At 37.7% G+C, this 21,785-nt stretch overlaps 1 protein-coding gene across 1 annotated transcript; it reads right to left on the bottom strand.

Annotated features, from left to right (window-relative positions):
* Positions 1–154: 154 nt before the first annotated feature.
* Positions 155–2,652, bottom strand: LOC141592062 (sm-like protein LSM5). The gene is made up of 4 exons (XM_074412625.1): positions 2,444–2,652; positions 2,221–2,344; positions 676–748; positions 155–559 (listed from the first exon to the last, which is right to left on the bottom strand). Exons 1-4 carry the CDS (start codon positions 2,487–2,489, stop codon positions 527–529), a joined length of 276 nt encoding a protein of 91 aa, XP_074268726.1. The 5' UTR covers positions 2,490–2,652; the 3' UTR covers positions 155–526.
* Between the last annotated feature and the right edge of the window lie 19,133 nt (positions 2,653–21,785).

The raw sequence follows: 21,785 nt of genomic DNA, 5'->3' as shown, positions 1-21,785 counted from the left end.
ATCATTGGCTTGGTACTCGTGCAAATGCTTCGCTTACAAATAAAATCATTTTAATCAAATTAAACTTTTAAGTAAAACATTGAATGATCTGAAAGCGTTCACATGAGACTGAAACAATTGAATTCTTTCGACATGTTCAATAAAGCAATCAGAATTGGACTGAAACAATTGAAAATCAGAATCAATGCAATTGCAATCAAGGCCAAGTCGATAACTGATACAAATCGATTTGGCTTATAGAGGTTCATGAAAACAATCTACAAAATAACTGGGCACAACAGTTTCGGTATGGACTCCGGAGTACAATAAGGTAGCTGACTGCTTAAATACTGATACAAAATCACTAGCGTGACATCTGAATTCATCTCTCATTCCCACGACTTGAAATAGAAAGTCGTTGCTTACGGCTAACACAAGTACACAACTAAAGTTTCTAAGAGATTATCCTTAGATACCAATGAAACCAAAAACTCGTCAAGTCACGAGAACAGAAGCATCACTGGGCGAGTGTGAGGTTAGGAGAATGTCATTCAGAATCGGGCGAACCACCAGGGACCAACTGCATCAAGCAATGAAAGTAGTCAACATTTTCAGTCAATAAAGTCCACCTAGGTTCAAAACCCGTCAACATCAAACTTCTTACATAAATATAAAGTTCACGGCTAGCTCACTTACAATTGCAATATTATTTCCATTAAGCAGAATCTGATCCAGTTTCGTGATCCTTCGTCCTTCAGCAGTAATTTCACTGTCAAAAAACAGCAGGATCAAACAATCAAAGCATAAATGAGCACTAGAGTCACCTGTCTACAAGATAATACTAGATATAGTACGAGTGCGAAACCACATACGTGACAACCATCGCTATAACAGACAACACAGAGATTAGCATCAATGAAAGAACAGAAGCCAGGATGTTAGACATCAGCGAGTTAAGTGAGTTGTGTCACTTAATTCGCAAGAAATATTTAATGTCTCATCCATACAAGTAAGGACAATGTTGAACGTTTCTGAACAGTAAGTCAATAACTACTCGCTCCTCTAAATGTTTGAGGAACAAACTTAAGTCCATCAGTCTCCTTCATGGTTTCATCAACTAAAACTAACCATTCACAAGTAAACTGTACTCCTACAGACTACAGTTCTAGCAGCTCCAACTAAAAACATTCAAATGTCTCTACTAAGCAAAAGGAGAGAAAAGGCATGGTAAAAGAGGCCATTGAACAAACCGACAAAAGAAAATATCTCCTGAATTGATGAACAGATAAAAACCGAGTGAGTAATACTTAATCCTTTCCTAAACCTACAAAATCCTTATACTACAATCATAAGAAAATTACAAGGATTGTATGACAATTGACAAGTCTATAGTTAATCTGAGAGATAAAAATCGCATAAATCAGCAACCAACTACAAGGTGGACTCATCAAAATACGAAGCAGAGACACGGCGATGCAGATATTTAAATCCAAGTTAATATTGCAAAGTCCAAACATTTAACTACCTCACAAACATCGCTTTCTCATGAACTAGAAATAACACCTTGCAAAAGCCAAACCTACAATATTTTCATACCCTTACTAGTTGACAGCACATAGACAAGCCATTTACAAAATACACAGGAAAGACGAGCAAGTTCCGAACAATCATTAATATAATAACATACGAGTAGAATAAAGCAAAAAGAATTCATACAAATGCTGAAGATCATTTACTAACATATAACAATCTAGACTTTAGAGCTGATCAAATGCGGGCTTAGCAGGCTTATATGGATTTTTGGGACCACAGACATACAGGTTATCGGGTTTGAGACAGGCAAACAGGAAAATTTGGAAAATACATTGTCCATGAACAACTAATTCTAAAGCAATAACACGAAACAATACTCTATAATACAAATTAGCATATAAGATGCTTGGCAACAGTAAAATTAGCAACCACATCACCCAATATTGATACACGAGTACACGACGCCGAAAAATCAAGCAAATAATGCTGTTCAAGATCATTATCTCACATACTATACCATAGGATACCAATCAAACTACTCTCTCCGTCCTAATCATTTATTTATCTTCAATTAAAATACCCGTAACGAAAAAAGGTAAACAAACGATTGGGACTGAGGGATTATACAGCAACATGATCAAATTCACTCAATTCACCGAAACCCTAAATCAAAAAATCAAAGTAAAAAAAAAAGGGAAAAGGGAGTACTATTCAGTGACGTCTTCAAGAACCATGTTAACGTAAACATCGAAACCTCGGAGAGTACCGACAAGCTCTTTGTCGCCTTTCATAATCACCCATATTTTCGACCCTATGCACCCATCTATCAACTCTGCATTTTTGCAAATTTAATTAATTAGTAACAGATGAATTTCATGGAAGAATATGAGTTAAAGGAAAGAAAGTAAAGAGAGAGAAGGGAAGAGATGACCTGAGGGAAGGAGTTTGGAGGGATTGGTGGGATTGGTGGACGCCATGGAAACAAGAGAGACGAGTTGTATTGAGATGACTCGAAGTTTAGGGAGTGTGTTTTTAGGGCTTCAATTTGGGGGTTTTCCGGTTAGAAACATATGTTTGAAACCTCTCTCTAAAATTTTTAGAGAGAGAATGATTTCAAAAGCCCAAAAAGAACTTTGAAGGTTTTCTGTCCAAACTACCCTAATCTTTAACCGTCCGTCTCATTGAAGACGGACACTATCCGTCACAAGCTGAAGACGGATAGTGGTCCTCTCACAAAATGCAAGTGGGGCCATGGGGGTATCCATTTCCCCACCACTTGCACTATCCACTTACATTTTGTGAAAGAGACACTATCCGTCTTCAGCTTGTGACGGATAGTGAATCTTTAATCACCATTATTTAGTCATTTTCTACCTTCTTCATGAAGATGGTAAATTCTCAGTCTCTTATTTGAAAAAAAATTCAGTCTTTTTCTTGATTTGCTCCTTCCTAAAAGATTCGACTTTAATTTGCTCTCTATTTTAGCCTAGGAGAACATTTTTCAGTCATTTGTCTTAGTTAATGAAGGTGTAAATCAAGGACCTAATAGCAATATTTTTAGAGTTAACTTCACAAATTAATCATATCTTGTTTGATTTCTTTAGGTTAACCGCGAAAGTAGAGATTAACCCCCATAACTTTCACCAATTGTGAGATTAAGCCCCACAAGTTACAAATGTAGCAATTAGGTCCCATAATTTTGACAAAAAGTGAAATCCAACCCCGTTTTTATTTTTAACAAAAATATATCATTAAATTATTTTATATTTAGACTCATTATACATTAAATAATTTTTAATATTTTAAAAGTATTTATATAATTTATTAATTAACATAGTTTTTAGATAAAATATTTGTACTAGTTTTAATATAATTGATATATACATATGAAATTTCTCTACAAATTATAAATTTTATGTAATTCATTCAAATATATTTTATTTCCGAAAATGTATAATAAATTTCATACAATTTAGAAATATATAAAAAATAATTTTATTGTATTGATAAATTGTATAAATGGATGAAATTGATTTTTTTTTTGGTATAATTTTGGTTAGAAATCAAAAAAATGGATTCAATTTCACTTTTACTCCAAGTTATGGGGCCTAATTGCTACATTTGTAAGTTATGGGGCTTAATCTCACAATTAGTGAAAGTTATGGGGGCTAATCACCACTTTCGCGTTAAACGAACTATGTATGTTTATGATGTGTATTGAAATTTCTAATTTTTTTGGATTTATAATCAGAACTGAAATTTATTGGCGTCTCTTTGTTCCCTTTACTGCCTTCTTTGGTTGTTTTGGTCAGAGTTGTTTTTTGTGTGATTTCTTGTGTTCATCTCTTTTGGTATTCATTCTCCTGATCTTACTAAAGTTATTTTTTATTTCTTTTTTTTTTGGGGTTTTAAGAGTCGATACTTTTTCGAGAAAAAGACACCTTCTTTGTACCCTTTTATTTTGTGGTCTCTTCATGGTAAATGGAAATTTTCTTTGAATTTCGTTTACCTTTCTCATCCGCGAGGATGATATAGGATGGTTAATTACCATCCTAGTTTTCTTACCTTATCAAAAAAAAAAAATTGGGGGTTTTCCGGAGGGAATAGAAACGCAACCAATTTCAAAGGCCAAACTACCAAATTGGTAAAAAAAGTAGAAGGTAGTTGCCAAATTGGTAAAAAAAAGTGTCAATTGTGAGTTTGGACAAATTGGTAAAAAAAGTATAGATTGGTGACAATTTGGCCAGAAAACTTTTATTTTAACTAATTCTCTATTATTTGAACTATAATTGACCAAGCTACCCTTTCCTAAGTAGTAAACTGGAAAAAAAATCAGATACTCGTCGTTCGCAACTTAATTATGACCCCAAGTTTAAATCGAACCAATTTTACCCGAAATCAATCCAACTTTCTTAAATATGATACTTCTCCAATCTTAATAATTCAATCAAAAATATTGAGATCCATAAAGACCTTAAATGAAATTGATTTAAACAAAAACTACTAGTAAAAATTGACTTATAATATCTCACTTAAAATGGATATGAATTATCTGCCCCATCTTACAAACATACTATATCTTAACTGGGATACCCAAAATCACGTAATTATAGAGGTAATCATTGTCGGGTCGGTTCGATGCTTCAAAAACCGGTCGGAAGTATAAGGCGGGTTAGACTATGACAATTGTTCGATTCTACTAAAGAAGTTTAATTATTATAAGATGGAATATATTTATTCAGAAACAAAATTCGAAACATAAAAATAGTCTTAAGATGGAAGATAATTTCTAGAAAAAAAAAGTCGTGCCCTCGGTCCTAGAAGTCTTCGTCCTCCATAGCTTCGAGAAGGGCATTTTGGTCAAATTTACTTTTAGGAATAGTTAATTAATTAAGGTGGTAGTTTTTTTGGTCAATTTGTCACATTCCATTATTTTTTTTACCAATTTGCCACATGTTATACTTTTTTTTTACCAATTTCGCAAACATCAACAACTTTTTTTACCAATTTGGTTGTTTGGCCCAATTTCAAAACAAGATTTCCTTTAAGTACCGTCTTACACGAGTATTTGTGTGTTTCCGAGGATGATTCATCCAACTAGAGGTGGCCATCGACTAGTCTTGCCCAGGCTTAACCTGCGTGATCCTCGAATAATATGTATCAAGGGACGGGACGTCAGCCCTGAACCAGTATATCGATTCAAAGTTTCTTATTTTTGTTCTTTTTTTTGCTTTTTGCGATTTGGTTCATAAATCTTAGCTCTAAACTCGCAAGGTGTGAGAGGAGGGCCAAGCTTGCAGGCTGGCAAAATCACGACTATAAGTTGGGTCGAGTTAACCTTTGCCCCCCACACCACCTCTACAACTAACCATTTTAATAAAAGTCCTGTTTGAAATAAATTATTTATTTCTTTTTAGGTAAAATTGTTGTCTTTTGTAAGCTTAACTAAGACAATCCTAAATAGAGTGGGTCATTTGCACGCGTTAACTCAACTCGACCCGTCCCTGGGGTCTGTATTTCCAAGGCCCACCCAACCTGACCTTCGACCCGGTATTCCCCGTGTAATGTTACAGGACGGTTCAGGGTCCAACATAACTGGCCTAGCCCGCCATTTGGTTCACTAAAAACAAACAAATATAAAACATTCATTTGGATTGGGCCATGACCTATCAAACAATTATTTTGAGTTTTGACCTTGTACTCCTTGTAGTGGTTATGGAAGTGGCGTTGTAACGCTAATTTCAATAAAAATATATTCGACTATAAATATGCGGGGGGTTTTATTTTATCACAAGCAGCTAAAATAGTTAGACCGTGGATGCAAGGTTTTGGCTAAGAAAAGCATGAGTCGATCTATGAGGCAAATACAAGTGAAATGGGAACCTCCTCCACAATTAGGCTATAAATGTTGATAGGGGTTCTAAGGGACATACGGTTTAGCTGGCGCTGGTGGTTTGTGCCAAAATGCTAGTGAAGACCGGTTTTTTGGATTTGTGTTGAACATTGGTTATGCTACAGTGACTCTAGCTAAGCTTTGTGGTTTATGGTTTGGCCTTAAATTGGCTATAAGATTTGAAGTAAGATAACTCATTGTGGAATCAGACTTTAAGGTTGTGGTGAGCTTTGTTAATAGCAGCAACACGGAAGATAACTCCACCTATGAAGTTCTTATATATCAAAAAAATGTAAACGATTACTATCCAAGAGTGTGGAATATGTACTCTATCATGTGCATAGGGAGGCAAATTTTAGCGCTGGTAAACCGTCTAAAATGACACTCGGCTTTCTTCTTGGTGATCATGAACTTTATGCTCCTCCTCACGGCGTTCAATGTATAACGTTCCATGATGAACATGACTATAGTGTAGCTCAATCGATAGCTATGTAACACAGATTCAAGCTCCCTTCTTCTCAAAAAAAAGGACACAATTAACTAATACTCCATACAATTAATTTTACCATATAAATTATAGAGTTTTTTGTCAGAGACTACCTTTTATTTAGGGTCATTTGTGAACAACTATCTTTCATTTTATTTTTGGCTTTCAACTACCTTTCATTTCTTCATTTTGCGAAAGACTACCAAAAATCCACTTTCTGTGAAAAAAAGTCAACTTTCTGGCATTGACTTACCATTTCATGTTGAATCTAACTCTTTACTTCATAACCCTAATAATCGATGATAAAGATTGGTTAAACCCAACATTAATCACCTCAATTTGTCTATCTCTTACCCGAATCAAAGTCCTAATCACCGGAACAAAATCATCATTGATATAAACTTAACATGGTAAATAATTCTTCAACAATAATGATCTATTATGGCCTTGTTGACAAAATTAACTCCTAGTGTTAACTATTTGAAAACAATCATGGATTCACTCTTATGATCACTTGTGTGCTACTATCTCATTAGTTTTCGTATACCCACCATCTTACCATGAAGAGAGAAAAAAAGTACTTAAATATGACTTAGATGGACAGTAGGTTGATGAATCACGAGTAGTCTATAAGGTTGTTGAAATGTAAGGGTGAAGGTGAAAGTGGTAGTAAAGGTGACGACGGAGATGGAGAAGGAGATTGAGATGGTTGATGCGTTGGTATTGCTTTGAACAAACTTTTGATAAGGTGTTTGGCATGGAGAGGAGTTTTTTCGGATTTTGTTGGGTGAATGTTCGGAGAAATATGGGTTATGTGTGTGAAAAAAGGAGAAAAGAGCAAGTCAACGCCGGAAAGTTGACTTTTTTTCGTCGAAAGTGAATTTTTGGCAGTCTTTCGCAAAATGAAGAAATGAAAGGTAGTTTTTTTTTTTTTTGTTAAATGTAAGTATTATATAAAAAACCGAGTAAAAACGTCCATGTACAATCAAATCGGGTTATCCAAGAATAACCGGATCACCCTTACCACCTAACACTCTTTTCCTTATCTCTATCTGCATTCTAAACATCACCAACAAAAACAGATCCCCCTTCCTTTATCACAAGACAATGAAGCTCCCATCCCGATCCTTCGTCTTCCTCAGCATCCAACATAATCCGTCCCAATTTTCCATCAAATCTCCCCAAATCTCATCTCATACCATCGTCTGTCCTTTGCTGCCAGCGGCTGCCTGATTAGCTTCCTAGATTGGATTTTGGCTTCATGAATGATCCTTTGGGCAACAGTCTCAGGTCTCTCCACCATTCCTCCAATTCGAGCTTTATTTCGTTGATTTCATATGTGGTATACCCCCGCCATCAGCACCATCACTTGGATTCCTCGTTGAAGCTTCGTTCCCCTTCTGTGCACACCCCATTCCAGGCTCCTGTCCCAAGGTATGCTCATTTTACCTCTTGAGTTTAATTCATTAATTAACCTGCTGCTATAAACACAACTCGAAAACAGATGTTCTTGTGTTTCCTCTGATTGTGCACACAGACAACAAATTGCCTCATCACAAACCCCTATACGATGTAGTTTTGATTTGGTATTGAGGGATTCATTCATAATTAACCAAGTGAATATGCTGTGTTTAGGTAATGACCATATATTCCACACCATACTCGCCCACCTGACCTTAGAACCCTGTTCTCTCAACCACTCATAGCAGCCTTGAGCTGTGTATCATTTGGATTCTATGCTCCAAATCCCATTTACATATCCCTCAGCCAGGTCCTCTTTTGTTTTGCAAATATTTCGCCATGCCTAACTTGACTCACTTGTAGGAGTATACTCCATCCAGGATCTATCCTTTATATATACCTGGTGAACCCACTTAACCCACAAGCTATCCTTTTTCTTTGCTATCCAATTCACCAGTTTCCCAACTATGGCTTTATTCCAAAGAGCCTGGTCTCGAATTCCCAATCCTCCTTCCATTTTAGGACTGCAAGTATTTTTCCAAGCCACTAGAGGAACTCTCCTGTACTCCACATTCCCATCCCATAAGAAGTTTCTACAAATGGCCTCAATATTATGAATAACTACTTTTGGAAGAATAAAAATTAATGCCCAGTATGAATGCAAAGTGGTAAGTACAGCTTTTATGAGTACCGGTCTCCCAGCATAAGAGAGCTTTTTGGCACCTAATCTATGAATTCTTAGACATATCTTTTCTATCGGCACCTCACAATCCTTCCTCCTAAGCCTTGTAGTTTGTATAGGCATCCCAAGATATTTGAAAGGAATGGTTCCTTCCTTAAACCCAGACACATTAAGGATGTCTTGTTTAAGTGTCTCAGAGACCCCATTGAAATAAGCATTAGACTTAGAGGGGCTAATTTTAAGGCCTGAAGTTCTTGAGAAGGTATTGAAAGCCTTTAAAATAAGCATCATAGAAGTAACACCCCCCTTGCAAAACATCAGAACATCATCTGCAAACATAAGATTAGTAAGTTTTAATTCCTTGCATAGAGGATGATATTTGAAATTTCCTCTCCTTGCAGCATAGCTCATAGTTCTGGTTACATAGTCCATGCATAGTGTGAATAGTAAAGGGGATAAAGGATCCCCTTGCCTTAACCCCCTCTTCCCCTGGAAAAAACCAAAATTCTCTCCATTAAGTGATAATGAGAAGGAGGCTGTGGAGACATATTGCATGATCATCTCTTTAAATTGTGTAGGAAAATTTAGGGCATCCAGTAGTTGATTGATAAATTCCCACTCAACTGTATCATAGGCTTTCTGTATATCAATCTTAAACATACACCAAGGAGAACTAGTGGGCCTGTTATATAGTCTTATCAAATCTTGGCATATGAGAACATTTTCTAGGATACTTCTTCCCTTTATGAAGGCTCCCTGATTTTGGTCAACAATGTCAGGTAAAATATTCCCAAGTCTTGAGCATAAAATCTTTGAGATGGCCTTATAGATCACATTACATCAGGCAATTGGCCTAAATTGAGTGACATTTTGAGGTCTTTCACACTTAGGAATGAGGGTCAGAGTAGTTGAGTTGACTTGCTTCAGAAGTTTCCTGTGAGTAAAAAAATCTTGTACAGCTCTTGTGACATCATTGCCCACCACATTCCAAGCATATTTGTAAAACTTACTAGTATACCTATCTGGCCCAGGAGCCTTGATGTCAGGTATACTAAAAATTGCCCTCTTTACCTCATCAGCAGTGACAGGAAGAAGGAGAGATATAGCATGAGCTTCAGTGCACATTCTACCACAATTAATAATAGGTGTTCTCACTCTTTTGGTTTGTGTGCTGGTGCCTAAGAGTCCTGTGTAATATTCCAGGAAAGCCTGCTGTATTTGTTGAGTATCACTGCATCTTTTCCCCTGGACGTCCTCAATAACAACCACCCTGTTTATCACTCTCTTGCTTTTAATTGATCCATGGAAAAAGGCAGTATTTGCATCACCCTCATTCATCCATAGACACTTTGCTTTCTGAGCTAAAAAAGAATCTCTAGCAGCAATCTTTTCTTTTAACTTCTGAGCAGCCTGGAATTCCCCTGCCACCTTATCTAGATCAGTAGGATTAGCTCCCAAGTCCTCCTGCAGCTTAGAGACCTGGATCTACAACAGATTAGTGGCATTTTCTATGTCAGAAAATCTCTCCTTGTTGAGTTGTTTGAGACCTGACTTAAGAGCTTTTATTTTCCTTACAACTTGGTACATTAAGGTCCCATCAACTGCCCCTTTCCAAGCATCCTGCACTATAGGAATAAAATTATCTGACTGTCCCCACATATTAAAGTATTTAAAGCTCCTAGGGGTCTGAGTATGTTTACTACTTCCAACAAGACAAGGAGTATGGTCAAAAAGACCTTTGGGCATGAAATAAGCATAATAATCAGGATATAAATCAGTCCAGTCTTTATTAACCATAAATTTGTCCAACCTACTGTATGTTCTATCTTCAGGCCTCTGCTTGTTATTCTATGTGTACAAGGACCCAATAGCTTGTATATCTAACATACCACAATCAGTAACATAGCTCCTGAAATCATCAATTTCAGCTTGGGTAGTATTCCCCCCACATCTTTCACTATGTGCTAGCACACAGTTGAAATCACCTCCCATTGCCCAAGGCCCTCTCATTTTGTTAGCAATCCTCCTACGCTTATTCCACAGAGGTAGTCTCTCATGTATGCCATTGAAGGCATAGATATAAGTAAGGTAAAAGCTCTCCTTGCTCAGTAAAGATTCCACCTTCATGTGTATAAATTGAGCATCATACTCAATGAATTGGATCTGAAACTTAGCAGGCTGCCACAACACCCATATCCTACCTCCCTTGTGGTATCTAGTATTAGTATATATGCTCCAACTAGGACTAAAAGAATTAACTACTTTATTGAAATTACACGGTTTAATTTTTGTTTCTAATAGGCCAAAAAGACCTACTCTTTTATTCTGTAAAAACCAATTTATTTCCCTTTGTTTATTTACACTATTCATTCCTCTTATATTCCAAAAATCAAGATTATCAATTAAACTTGAGAGATTTAGTTGTGTCACCTGCACTACCACTTCCTTCTTTCTGCTGTTGAATTGTTCCAGACCTGTGCACCACTTCTGTATATGAATGAGCACCAAAATTGGACTCACTATACCCTTCTTCCCTAGCACCTTGTCTATTCAGCTTGACCACTCTCTTAACCGGGGCTTGATCCCCTTTAGGAGAGCAAGATACCCTAGTCATTGGGGTCACACCCCCATCCTTTGGTGAATTCTCCAGTATCTCTACCACAACTCCAGGGATATTGTTGAGTTTATCGATCCGGTACTTAAGAGGGGGAGGGGGTGAATTAAGTACCCTTTTTAAAATTAAAGCGAAATTAAAGCAAAAGGTCGTTCACGAATTTCCTTCTGAAACAATACACAGGCTAATTGAACAGTCTCGGTGACTGTTCAAAACAATCAGAGTTGTGCTGTATTGTACGTTTGAGTAAATACGTGAATCAAAAAGGAAAAACAAATAAAATCAAAGGCAAACGAAATAAAAGAAAGCAAGAGACACACGATTTTTAACGTGGTTCGACCTACTCTCTAAAGGTCTACGTCCACCCTCTCTCTTATTATTATTTCCTTTATAACCAAACTCGATTACAAAGAAAACCCCCACGACCAACCCCGATCGTGCGACTCAAGTACAACCCCGTACCCCAAAAACACTCTCTCACAAAAGAAAGATTACAACACACTTTGTCTCCTTATATGGTTCAATAATTTAGAACGATGGAGAACAAATATAGTCTTATGAATATAAGAATTTAAGCACACAAGGATGGTTCACAAGACACGAAAAATTATTTTGCAAAAAGAATTTTATCAAGAAACACACGTGAAAAGTATTTTGCAAAAAGCTGTGGATGTGGAATATCAAGCTCTCAATTTTCGGTAGTTCACAATGACTGATCTGCTGGAAAATTATATAGGGAATTAGTTTGGTAACAAACCCTATATTTTGGTAAAAAGATAAAGCATATAAAATCTTTTAGAATAAAATATTTCCAAAAAATAATTTGACTTATCTTGCAAGATAAATATCCCAACTAATTTCAAAAGATATTTTTTTCTTCAAAACAACCAGAAGGTTCTTAAAAATATCTTAGCCAAATTTTGTTCATAAAACATTTTACTCGAAATCCTTCTTTGCCAAAACAAAATCAGTCACGTGTTCTTCATTCAGTGTTGTGAACCATTCTGAACTGAACAGTCTGCGTAACTGTTCAGAACATACGAGTGAGCTTAAGAACTTCATTCTTACAATAAAGCTAGACAAAGACGGACATATGAACGTGATAGCTTCCATCATCTTTGATCAAGGTAGTCCAGAGCTGCAACATCAGAAGTCTTGCCAAAACAATAGTTGAGAAGAAACAAAGGATTAGGAACTTGTCATCATCAAGAATCATAGCTCAACAAATTCCCCCTTTGATGATGGCAAGTTCCTTAAAAAAAAATTCCCCCTTAACCTTTCAAAAAATTTCCCCCTTAACAAGGCAAAGACATCCAAGACAATTAACAATTAACATAGGATGAAATAGAATTAGAGAACATTCACAAGAAAGGCATAAAAAGATCAGTCTAACGATAAAACATAAACCACAAGTCTAGAAAAGCATAAAGAGATCCTCACACATAGAGCAAGGTCTAATTCTAAGCGGCTACTAGTGCAATATGTCCCTAAAACTTTCCCCCTCTTGACATCATCAAAAGGAGAAAGAGGCGCAAAAAGTAGTGACAACATAACCACAGTCAGAGAAACGTAGTGTAGCTACCGGACACAGTCCAAAGACATCATTATAACAAGTACAGACCATCTAAGAGAGTATCAAAATGTATCCAGCAAGAAAAGATGACAAAATGGACAAGGCAGAGGGTAAGCAAGGCACGGCTAGGGGTTGAGCAAGGCGAGGATCTTGTCAAGTTTGGCATGAATGGAGGCATGGCTAGCTTCCAATTTAGTGACCCGGGCATCAATAGCAGCAAGACAACCGTCAACCTTCTCTGAGTGACTAACCACTGCATCCGTGAGAGTATTGACACGGGAATTCACAACCTCAAGACCCCCTGTACCAGCACTGTTAATATCAACGTCTGCCGGATGCCCTCCAATGGCAACCAAGTGATCACCAACCTCCTTCAACTGCATTTGTCTTAACAGACCATTCTTCATTTCATCTCTTATATCCACCCCAAAACTATGTTCAGTTAACAGACCCATTTCTTGAAAGACATACGAAAGCCACATCCCATATGGTAGCGGATGTGGCTCCGTGGTGGTTTGCACGGACTCAGCAACAGACCGAATATGATGAAACATGATAGACGGAAGGTTTAAAGGTAATTGCAGAAACAAGTGATACATAATCAGCAGATCCGAGAGCAAGCAACTGCCTCGGGACTCATTTCGAGGGGTAATGGTGCGACGGACACAGTTGAACACAAATTTTTGCTCAACAGACAAATTTCGGGGATTGATTCTGGCATTATCAGATGTGACACTTTTATCAAAAAATTGTAAGACTTCCAGTTTAGAGACATAATCAAGTCCAGGCCAAGTATTTTTATCAATCTGACCAAATCCCCGATTTCCAACGTGGAACATGTTAGCAAGATCTTTAGTGTGAAGAATTAAAGTTTGACCATTAATAGTGGCAGTAAGCATTTTACAAGACGAGTTAACTGCCACAGACTGATAAAATTGAAGAAGTTCAGGAATATAGACAGGACAGGTCATACCAAATAGGGGAACCCAATTCTGAATTTCAAGAGCAGCTAGAAAGAACCCGACTGACGCCTTGTCAGTTAACCAATCAGTAGGGTAATACCGTCCAGACATGATCGGATAAGTGAACAGACGGTGACAGATAGCCGCTTCATCCTCCTCGAGCCCGAGAGAGTCGATAACCCGAGAAATTCGGTCACGATTGATAGTGGAAAAAACAGATACATTAAGACTCGAACTCGGCTCATCGTTCCCCATATCACCATCGACATCCGCACCGGCCCGTTTCCGTTTTAGGGTCCCTTTAACACCAGCAACTTTGCCCTGAGAATAGAACCGTACCTTTTCCATCTCCTTATCATGCACGCCTTCCCAAGTATCCTCCGATTGCTCTTCATCGTGTTCAACAATCGGACTTGGTGATGGAACAACACTTTTCCGGCCTTTTCTAATCAAAACCCCTTTTCCCTTTCGATTTATAGCAGCAGAGACAACAGCAGCGTCTTCCAACACGCTTCGCAGCGCCGAGTCCTCGAGAGACGGTTGCATGTGATTTTGTAGACCGGGTTGGAATGGATTTGGTTGGAAGCAAGGGTTTAGATTTGACATTGGGTGATTTTGTGGTGGTTTTGGGCGAGATATCGGGTGATAGGGTTGTGTCCGGTGAGGGTTCGGGTTCGGGTTCGGTTTCTTTGTGTCGGGTGGTGGTGGAAGCTGGGACGATGGGTTTGGGATCGGCCTTTTCAACGGCGGCCGAGTGCTTGGGTTTGGTGGGTTTTTTCGCCATTGTGGAGATGAGGAAGGTGGGTGGTTGTTTGGAGAATTGAAGAAGATGGGTGGTTGGAGTTAATGATGGAAGGTGGAGGAATTAGTATGGGATTGAGGGTTTTGAGGTGAGCGGTTTGAGGGTTTGTATGTGGACGGGGTTATATTAGTGGGTGGGCTGGATTTTGGTTGGGTGGGAAGTGGGTGGGCTTTTAGTTGGGGTGTTAAATTTTGCCATAAACTGCTTGCATGAATACGAATGATAGCATCTCAGAATTAAATCAACTTATTACTAGTCTAGATGAAATCACCAACTAGAGTAAGCAGACTGCACTAAGTTCAATAACTGTAAGACACATTGTCAAAACAAAACGCCTGAGTCTCAATTCTAGTCAATCATTTAGGGGATCAATTTAAGGACAATAGAGACTATGAGCTACTATTCAAGAGACCCAATTCTAATCGGATTTTCTCAAATTGTTCTCTAGCCAAAGGTTTAGTGAAAATATCCAGGCAAATCGATCTTCTGTTTTACAAAATTTTAAGCTTATGTTCCCTTTTTCCACATTATCGCGAAGAAAATGATGACGAATGTCAATATGTTTTGTCTTGGAGTCTTTGGACGGGATTTTTAGAAATATTAATTGCGCTAGTGTTATCACAAAGAATGGGAACACAATTAATGATCATACCGTAATCCCGCAGCTGTTGTCTTACCCATAGTATTTGAGCACAACATTGAGCAAAGAAAAACATATTCACTTTCACCGATAGAGCAACCGTATTTTGTTTCTTGGAAGCCCAAGAGATAAGACACGGTCCTACAAAGGTGGCAACACCAGATGTGCTCTTTCTTTCTCTTGAGCAACCCGCATAATCTGCATCCGAATACCCCGTGAGAGTGAAATTGCAGTCCATAGGATACCATAAGTATAAGTCCTGGGTACCAATCAAATACCAAAGAATGCGTTTTACAGCTGTTAGGTGTGATTCTTTGGGATTTGATTGAAACCGGCACACAGACATACACTATAAAGAATATCCTGGACGACTAGCCATGAGATATAAAAGAGAGCCTATCATACCTCGATACACCTTTTCATCTACACTTTTACCTTTTTCGTCTCTGTCAAGTTTGAGTGTAGAACACATAGGTGTAGGAAATGGATTAGTCAGTAGTCATACCAAATTTCTTTAGCATCTCCTTGATGTATTTTCTTTGATGGATCATTATGCCATGTGTGGTTTGCTTTATCTGAAGACCCAAAAAGAATCCTAGCTCGCCCATCATGCTCATCTCGAACTCCGATTGCATAAGATTGGAAAAGTATGCACATAAAACATCATTAGTTGCTCCAAAAATGATATCATCTACATAAATTTGAACAACTAATAAGTCCTCCTTCACCGGTTTTAAAAATAGTGTTTTGTCAACTGAACCTCTTTGAAAACCATTTTCAATAAGGAACTTTGATAGTCTATCATACCAAGACCTAGGTGCTTGTTTAAGACCATAAAGTGCCTTATCTAATTTATAAACATGATTAGGAAAATTACTATCTAAAAAACCGGGAGGTTGTTCAACATACACTTCCTCTTGCAAATAGCCATTAAGAAACGCGGTCTTAACGTCCATTTGAAAGAGTTTGATACCCATATGAGCGGCAAAAGCAATAAGGAGACGAATGGCTTCACGTCTCGCCACTGGAGCAAATGTTTCATCGTAATCAATCCCCTCCTGTTGATTGTATCCTTGCACGACAAGTCTAGCCTTGTTTCTCACAATCACACCTGCATCATCCAATTTGTTTCGAAATACCCATTTCGCTCCTATGACGGAACGATCTCTTGGACGTGGTTCCAAGTGCCACACCTTGCTTCGTTCAAATTGGTTAAGCTCCTCCTGCATAGCAATAACCCAATCAGGATCAGTTAAAGCATCATTAATATTAGAGGGTTCTAATTCTGATAAGAATGAATAATGGGCACAAAAATTTCTTAAAGAAGATCTAGTCTTGACTCCCTCATGAATGTCAGTCAAAATGTTATCCATTGGATGTGAGCTTTGATGCTTCCAACGTCGAGGAACAAATGTTTCTGTTTCTGGTGTAGATTGAACAGTACTGGGTTCTGTTTGATTACGCTCGACATTCGTATCTATGATCGAACGAGTGCTTGGTTACTGTTCGATTCTCGCTCAACATCTCGTATTTGTCTTTCTTGACGTATTTGAGCTCTTTGGAGGCCTGGCTTGTCTCATTAGACCGTGCGGTACTGCATTCGAGACGCTGAACTTGGTGACTTTCCGGGATGGGACAGCTTACGTTTCGTTCATTTCCCCACCGAATTCGTTGACTTATTCGCACTGTTCCTTCCAACGACGTGGGATTCTCCTCTAATTCAGGTGGATCATCTCTTATAAATCCAATCTCAAAGTCATCATCATCCTGCAATTTAGCGTTAAGCACATTAGTTTCATCGAAAATTACATGTACACTTTCCTCAAAGCACATATTTCTTTTATTGTAAACTTTATAGGCCTTGCTTTCGGTTGAATATCCAATGAAAACCGCCTCATCGCTTCTTGGATCAAATTTTCCCAAATTATTTTTGCCATTGTTGTGAACATAACATTTTGATCCAAAGCAGCGGAAATGTGAAATGTTTGGCTTTCGCCCATATAAAAGCTCATAAGGCGTTTTCTTATGGATAGATCTAATAGCAACACGATTACGAATATAACAAGCTGTGTTCACAGCTTCGGCCCAAAAGTTTCTAGGTAGCTCGCTACAAAGTAACATGGATCTTGTCATATCCTCCAAAGTTCTATTCATTCTTTCCACTACACCATTTTGTTGCGGTGTTCTAGGAGCAGAAAAGTTATGATCAATGCCATGTTCCCTGCAAAAAGATATAAACGAATCATTTTCAAATTCTCTTCCATGATCGGTTCTAATGGAGATCAATTTGTGACCGAGTTTGTTTTAGAGTTTCTTAATCAAAACTTGGAATTCTTCAAAAGTTTCACTTTTAGCATGCAAAAATAAAGTCCAAACAAACCGTGAATAATCGTCCACTAGAACACATACATAAAGACTTCCACCTCGGCTTCTAATCCTCATCGGACCACACAAATCCATGTGGATGAGTTCTAGAGGCTCGGTGGTGCTAACAACCCTTTTAGATTTAAAAGAACTTCGGACATGTTTGCATCGAGCACAAACATCACAAACTCCATCAATTTCAAACTTCATAGAAGGTAGACCTTCCACTAAATCGAGTTTGCAAAGTTTGTTTAGAGATGAAAAGCCAACATGTCCAAACCTCTTATGCCATAAATTAGGATCGTTTTGCAATGCCGACAAACATTTAATGGTTTCCCTAGGAATGCTTCCTAAATCAGCCACATAGATGTTATTGACTCTCTTACCTTGAAGAACAATTTCATTCGTACTTTCTTTGATTACATAACAAAGGTTTGCATGAAATTCAACTTTATTTCCTTTGTCACATAATTGAGAAATACTAATCAAATTGTGTTTGAGACCCTTTACAAGCAGCACATCATCAATGGAATGTGAAAGAGACTTACCGACTTTACCAATACCAATTACTTCACCTTTTTTGTTGTCTCCAAATGTCACATTTCCACCGTCGTAGGCCGATAATGAGAGGAATTGGTTTCTATTACCTGTCATGTGTCGTGAACATCCGCTATCAAGATACCAACGGCTGCCTCCTCTCATATGGCCCTGCAAAGGAGAATTAGTTAGATGATTTAGGAACCCAAACAAGTTTGGGTCACTTCTTATGACGAACAGTATCTAAAACATCTTTTCTAATCCACATTTTCTTAACAACTCTTATGTTTCGATCCAAATGACCTAAGCGTTTTTTACACGCATTAAATACATGACCTGTATGTCCACAAAACTTGTAAAGATCGTATTCAGGTAGACCAACGTACTTAGGTTTACGAAAATTTCTCTCAATGGGTTTAGGTCTTTTAATCTCAACAGTACTGGAGTCAGTCTGAATTGAACAGTCGGGAGGAGTGTTTACTTTACATTCGGATCCAGACAAGATCGATATTGAGAACCGCCCTGCCTGAAATCAGAACGTGAGTCATAGCCTAATCCAAGTTTATTGTTGTTCTTAGATTGATTGACTAGAAAGTCGAGGACTGTAGTACTACCTTCCCATTTAGCAACTACATTTCTTGCATTACTTAAATCGGTCTCCAAATTAGTAACTTTCACAAGTAGTTTCTTATTCTTACTAAGGAGAGCATCATAATCAACATTTAGTCTATCAAATTTGGAACGAATTTCAGAATAAGTGGTTGAACTAGTAACATGCAATTTTTTAATCTCATCTAGTTCATTTGTTAAGACGTGGATTTTATTAACAAGAGACTCGTTTTCTGCAGTGAGTTCAGATTGAACAGTCTGGTCGACTGTTTGTTTCTGTATGTTCTTCATATTTCGTCTTAACTCTATATTCTCCTCCGCAATACTTTCAATTTCAGATTGCATAGCCTCAAGACGCTTGTTTTGTTCATAACTAGTATCCAAAGTCTCATCAAGCAATCTTACAAGTTTTTCTTTAGACAAGGATCTAATCTTAATTTTGAGATTTGAGAGATTTACCTCATCTTCGGATTCGCTATCCGATGCATCAGAGTGAGCCATGAGACACCTTAGGGAGTCGTCATCCCTTCTTCGTTGAGATCTAGGCTTGTAGGTAGATCGTAGACAGAATTTCTCATCTTTCTCATTTTCAGAAGGTTCCTCGTCCTCTGAGTCGGACTCACCCCATACAGCAGCTATCATTGCACGTTTGTACTCCTGCTTAGACTTTTCACGCTTATCCTTAGCTTTTTCTTCTTCCCATTTAGGGCAATTTCGGATCTGATGATCCCGTTCACCGCATTTGAAACATCCCATTCTAGAAGTAGAACGAGATGAGGAAGATGAGGAAACAGATTTCTTTGGTTTATAACTTTCGAACTTTCCTTGATTTTGCTTTCTAATTATTTTGGCAATTCTTTTAGACAGCAAGGCAACTTCCTCCTCAAGATCATTTTCATTATCACTTGAGATGGCATTCAAGGCCAGACCCTTAGCTTTGGGTTTCTCTTCGGCATCATCATTGTCAAGTGTTATTTCGTGTGCCATAAGAGATCCCATTAAAGCTTCATAGGTAAGAGTGGCCAAATCTCTACACTCTTCAATGGCCGTGACTTTGTGTCGCCATTTCCTGGTAAGACTTCTTAAAATTTTATGGACAATGTCCTCAGTTTCAAATTGTCTTCCAAGATTTGAAAGTTCGTTAGTTATACTTGAAAAACGTGAAGACATGCTTTTTATGGGTTCATCCTCGTACATTCTAAAGTTTTCATATTGTTGCATTAAGAGATCAATACGTTGTTTCTTTACTTGCACGGTCCCCTCATAGGCTAGTGATAAACTATCCCAAATTTGTTTAGCCGTTTTACATCCTGCAATTCGACTGGTTTCAGATTCACCAATTCCGGATTGCAGGAGTGATATAGCCCTAGCATTCTTCTCCGCCTTTTTGTAATCATCGGATGTGTAGTCCTTGGGCGCTTTTACACTAGACACACCATTTGCATTAGTGGTAGTGATAGCTAGGGGACCATTTTCAATGATTACCCAACATTCATAATCTGTTCCTTGTATGAAATGCATCATACGATTTTTCCACCAGCCATAGTCCGTGCCATCAAAGACAGGGACATTTGGATGATTTGGAATTCATGATAAAATAAAGTACAAAAGAATAAACTCAAAAAGGATCAAACTCTTTCTTTGTAAGGCAATCAAGAGCACGAGGCTCGATACCAATTGTTGAGTTTATCGATCCTAGATTTAAGAGGGGGGAGGGGGTGAATTAAGTACCCTTTTTAAAATTAAAGCGAAATGAAAGCAAAAGGTCGTTCACGAATTTCCTTCTGAAACAATACACAGGCTAATTGAACAGTCTCGGTGACTGTTCAAAACAATCAGAGTTGTGTTGTATTGTACGTTTGAGTAAATACGTGAATCAAAAAGGAAAAACAAATAAAATCAAAGGCAAACGAAATAAAAGAAAGCAAGAGACACACGATTTTTAACGTGGTTCGACCTACTCTCTAAAGGTCTACGTCCACCCTCTCTCTTATTATTATTTCCTTTATAACCAAACTCGATTACAAAGAAAACCCCCACGACCAACCCCGATCGTGCGACTCAAGTACAACCCCGTACCCCAAAAACACTCTCTCACAAAAGAAAGATTACAACACACTTTATCTCCTTATATGGTTCAATAATTTAGAACGATGGAGAACAAATATAGTCTTATGAATATAAGAACTTAAGCACACAAGGATGGTTCACAAGACACGAAAAATTATTTTGCAAAAAGAATTTTATCAAGAAACACACGTGAAAAGTATTTTGCAAAAAGCTGTGGATGTGGAATATCAAGCTCTCAATTTTCGGTAGTTCACAATGACTGATCTGCTGGAAAATTATATAGGGAATTAGTTTGGTAACAAACCCTATATTTTGGTAAAGAGATAAAGCATATAAAATCTTTTAGAATAAAATATTTCCAAAAAATAATTTGACTTATCTTGCAAGATAAATATCCCAACTAATTTCAAAAGATATTTTTTTCTTCAAAACAACCAGAAGGTTCTTAAAAATATCTTAGCCAAATTTTGTTCATAAAACATTTTACTCGAAATCCTTCTTTGCCAAAACAAAATCAGTCACGTGTTCTTCATTCAGTGTTGTGAACCATTCTGAACTGAACAGTCTGCGTAACTGTTCAGAACATACGAGTGAGCTTAAGAACTTCATTCTTACAATAAAGCTAGACAAAGACGGACATATGAACGTGATAGCTTCCATCATCTTTGATCAAGGTAGTCCAGACCTGCAACATCAGAAGTCTTGCCAAAACAATAGTTGAGAAGAAACAAAGGATTGGGAACTTGTCATCATCAAGAATCATAGCTCAACAGTGTCTATGCCTGGTGCTTCTTTTTTCTCCTCTGCCTTTCTTGCAACTGGTCTCCACTCCTTCCTGATCACCTTTGTTTCTTTTTTCTTTTCACTCTGTTTCCTCCATCTGCAGTTCATAGTCTCATGTCCAACACCCTTGCAAATATCACAAGTAACAGGCTTCCACTCATACTCAACCTCTATTTTAATTATTTGCCCTAATTCATCCTTGAATTTAACCATGTCAGGTAACTTCTTATTGACTTTGAGCTCTATCATGACTCTAGCAAAATTCAGACGAGTCTTTTCTTCAGTGGCCATATCAC

This window comes from Silene latifolia, chromosome 7 (assembly GCF_048544455.1).
Source record: "Silene latifolia isolate original U9 population chromosome 7, ASM4854445v1, whole genome shotgun sequence".
Lineage (NCBI taxonomy): Eukaryota > Viridiplantae > Streptophyta > Magnoliopsida > Caryophyllales > Caryophyllaceae > Silene > Silene latifolia.
Note: the sequence above shows the minus strand (reverse complement) of the source record. Positions and strands in the feature narration are given on the sequence as shown.

What these genes read in the sequence shown, in the direction of transcription:
- LOC141592062 (XM_074412625.1), bottom strand. Translation starts at nt 2,489, where the DNA reads ATGGCGTCCACCAATCCCACCAATCCCTCCAAACTCCTTCCCTCAG. An exon ending in CTCCAAACTCCTTCCCTCAG is followed by an intron (nt 2,345 to 2,443) that starts GTCATCTCTTCC and finishes GCAAAAATGCAG; the next exon opens with AGTTGATAGATGGGTGCATA. An exon ending in CTTGAAGACGTCACTGAATA is followed by an intron (nt 749 to 2,220) that starts GTACTCCCTTTT and finishes GTTTTTTGACAG; the next exon opens with TGAAATTACTGCTGAAGGAC.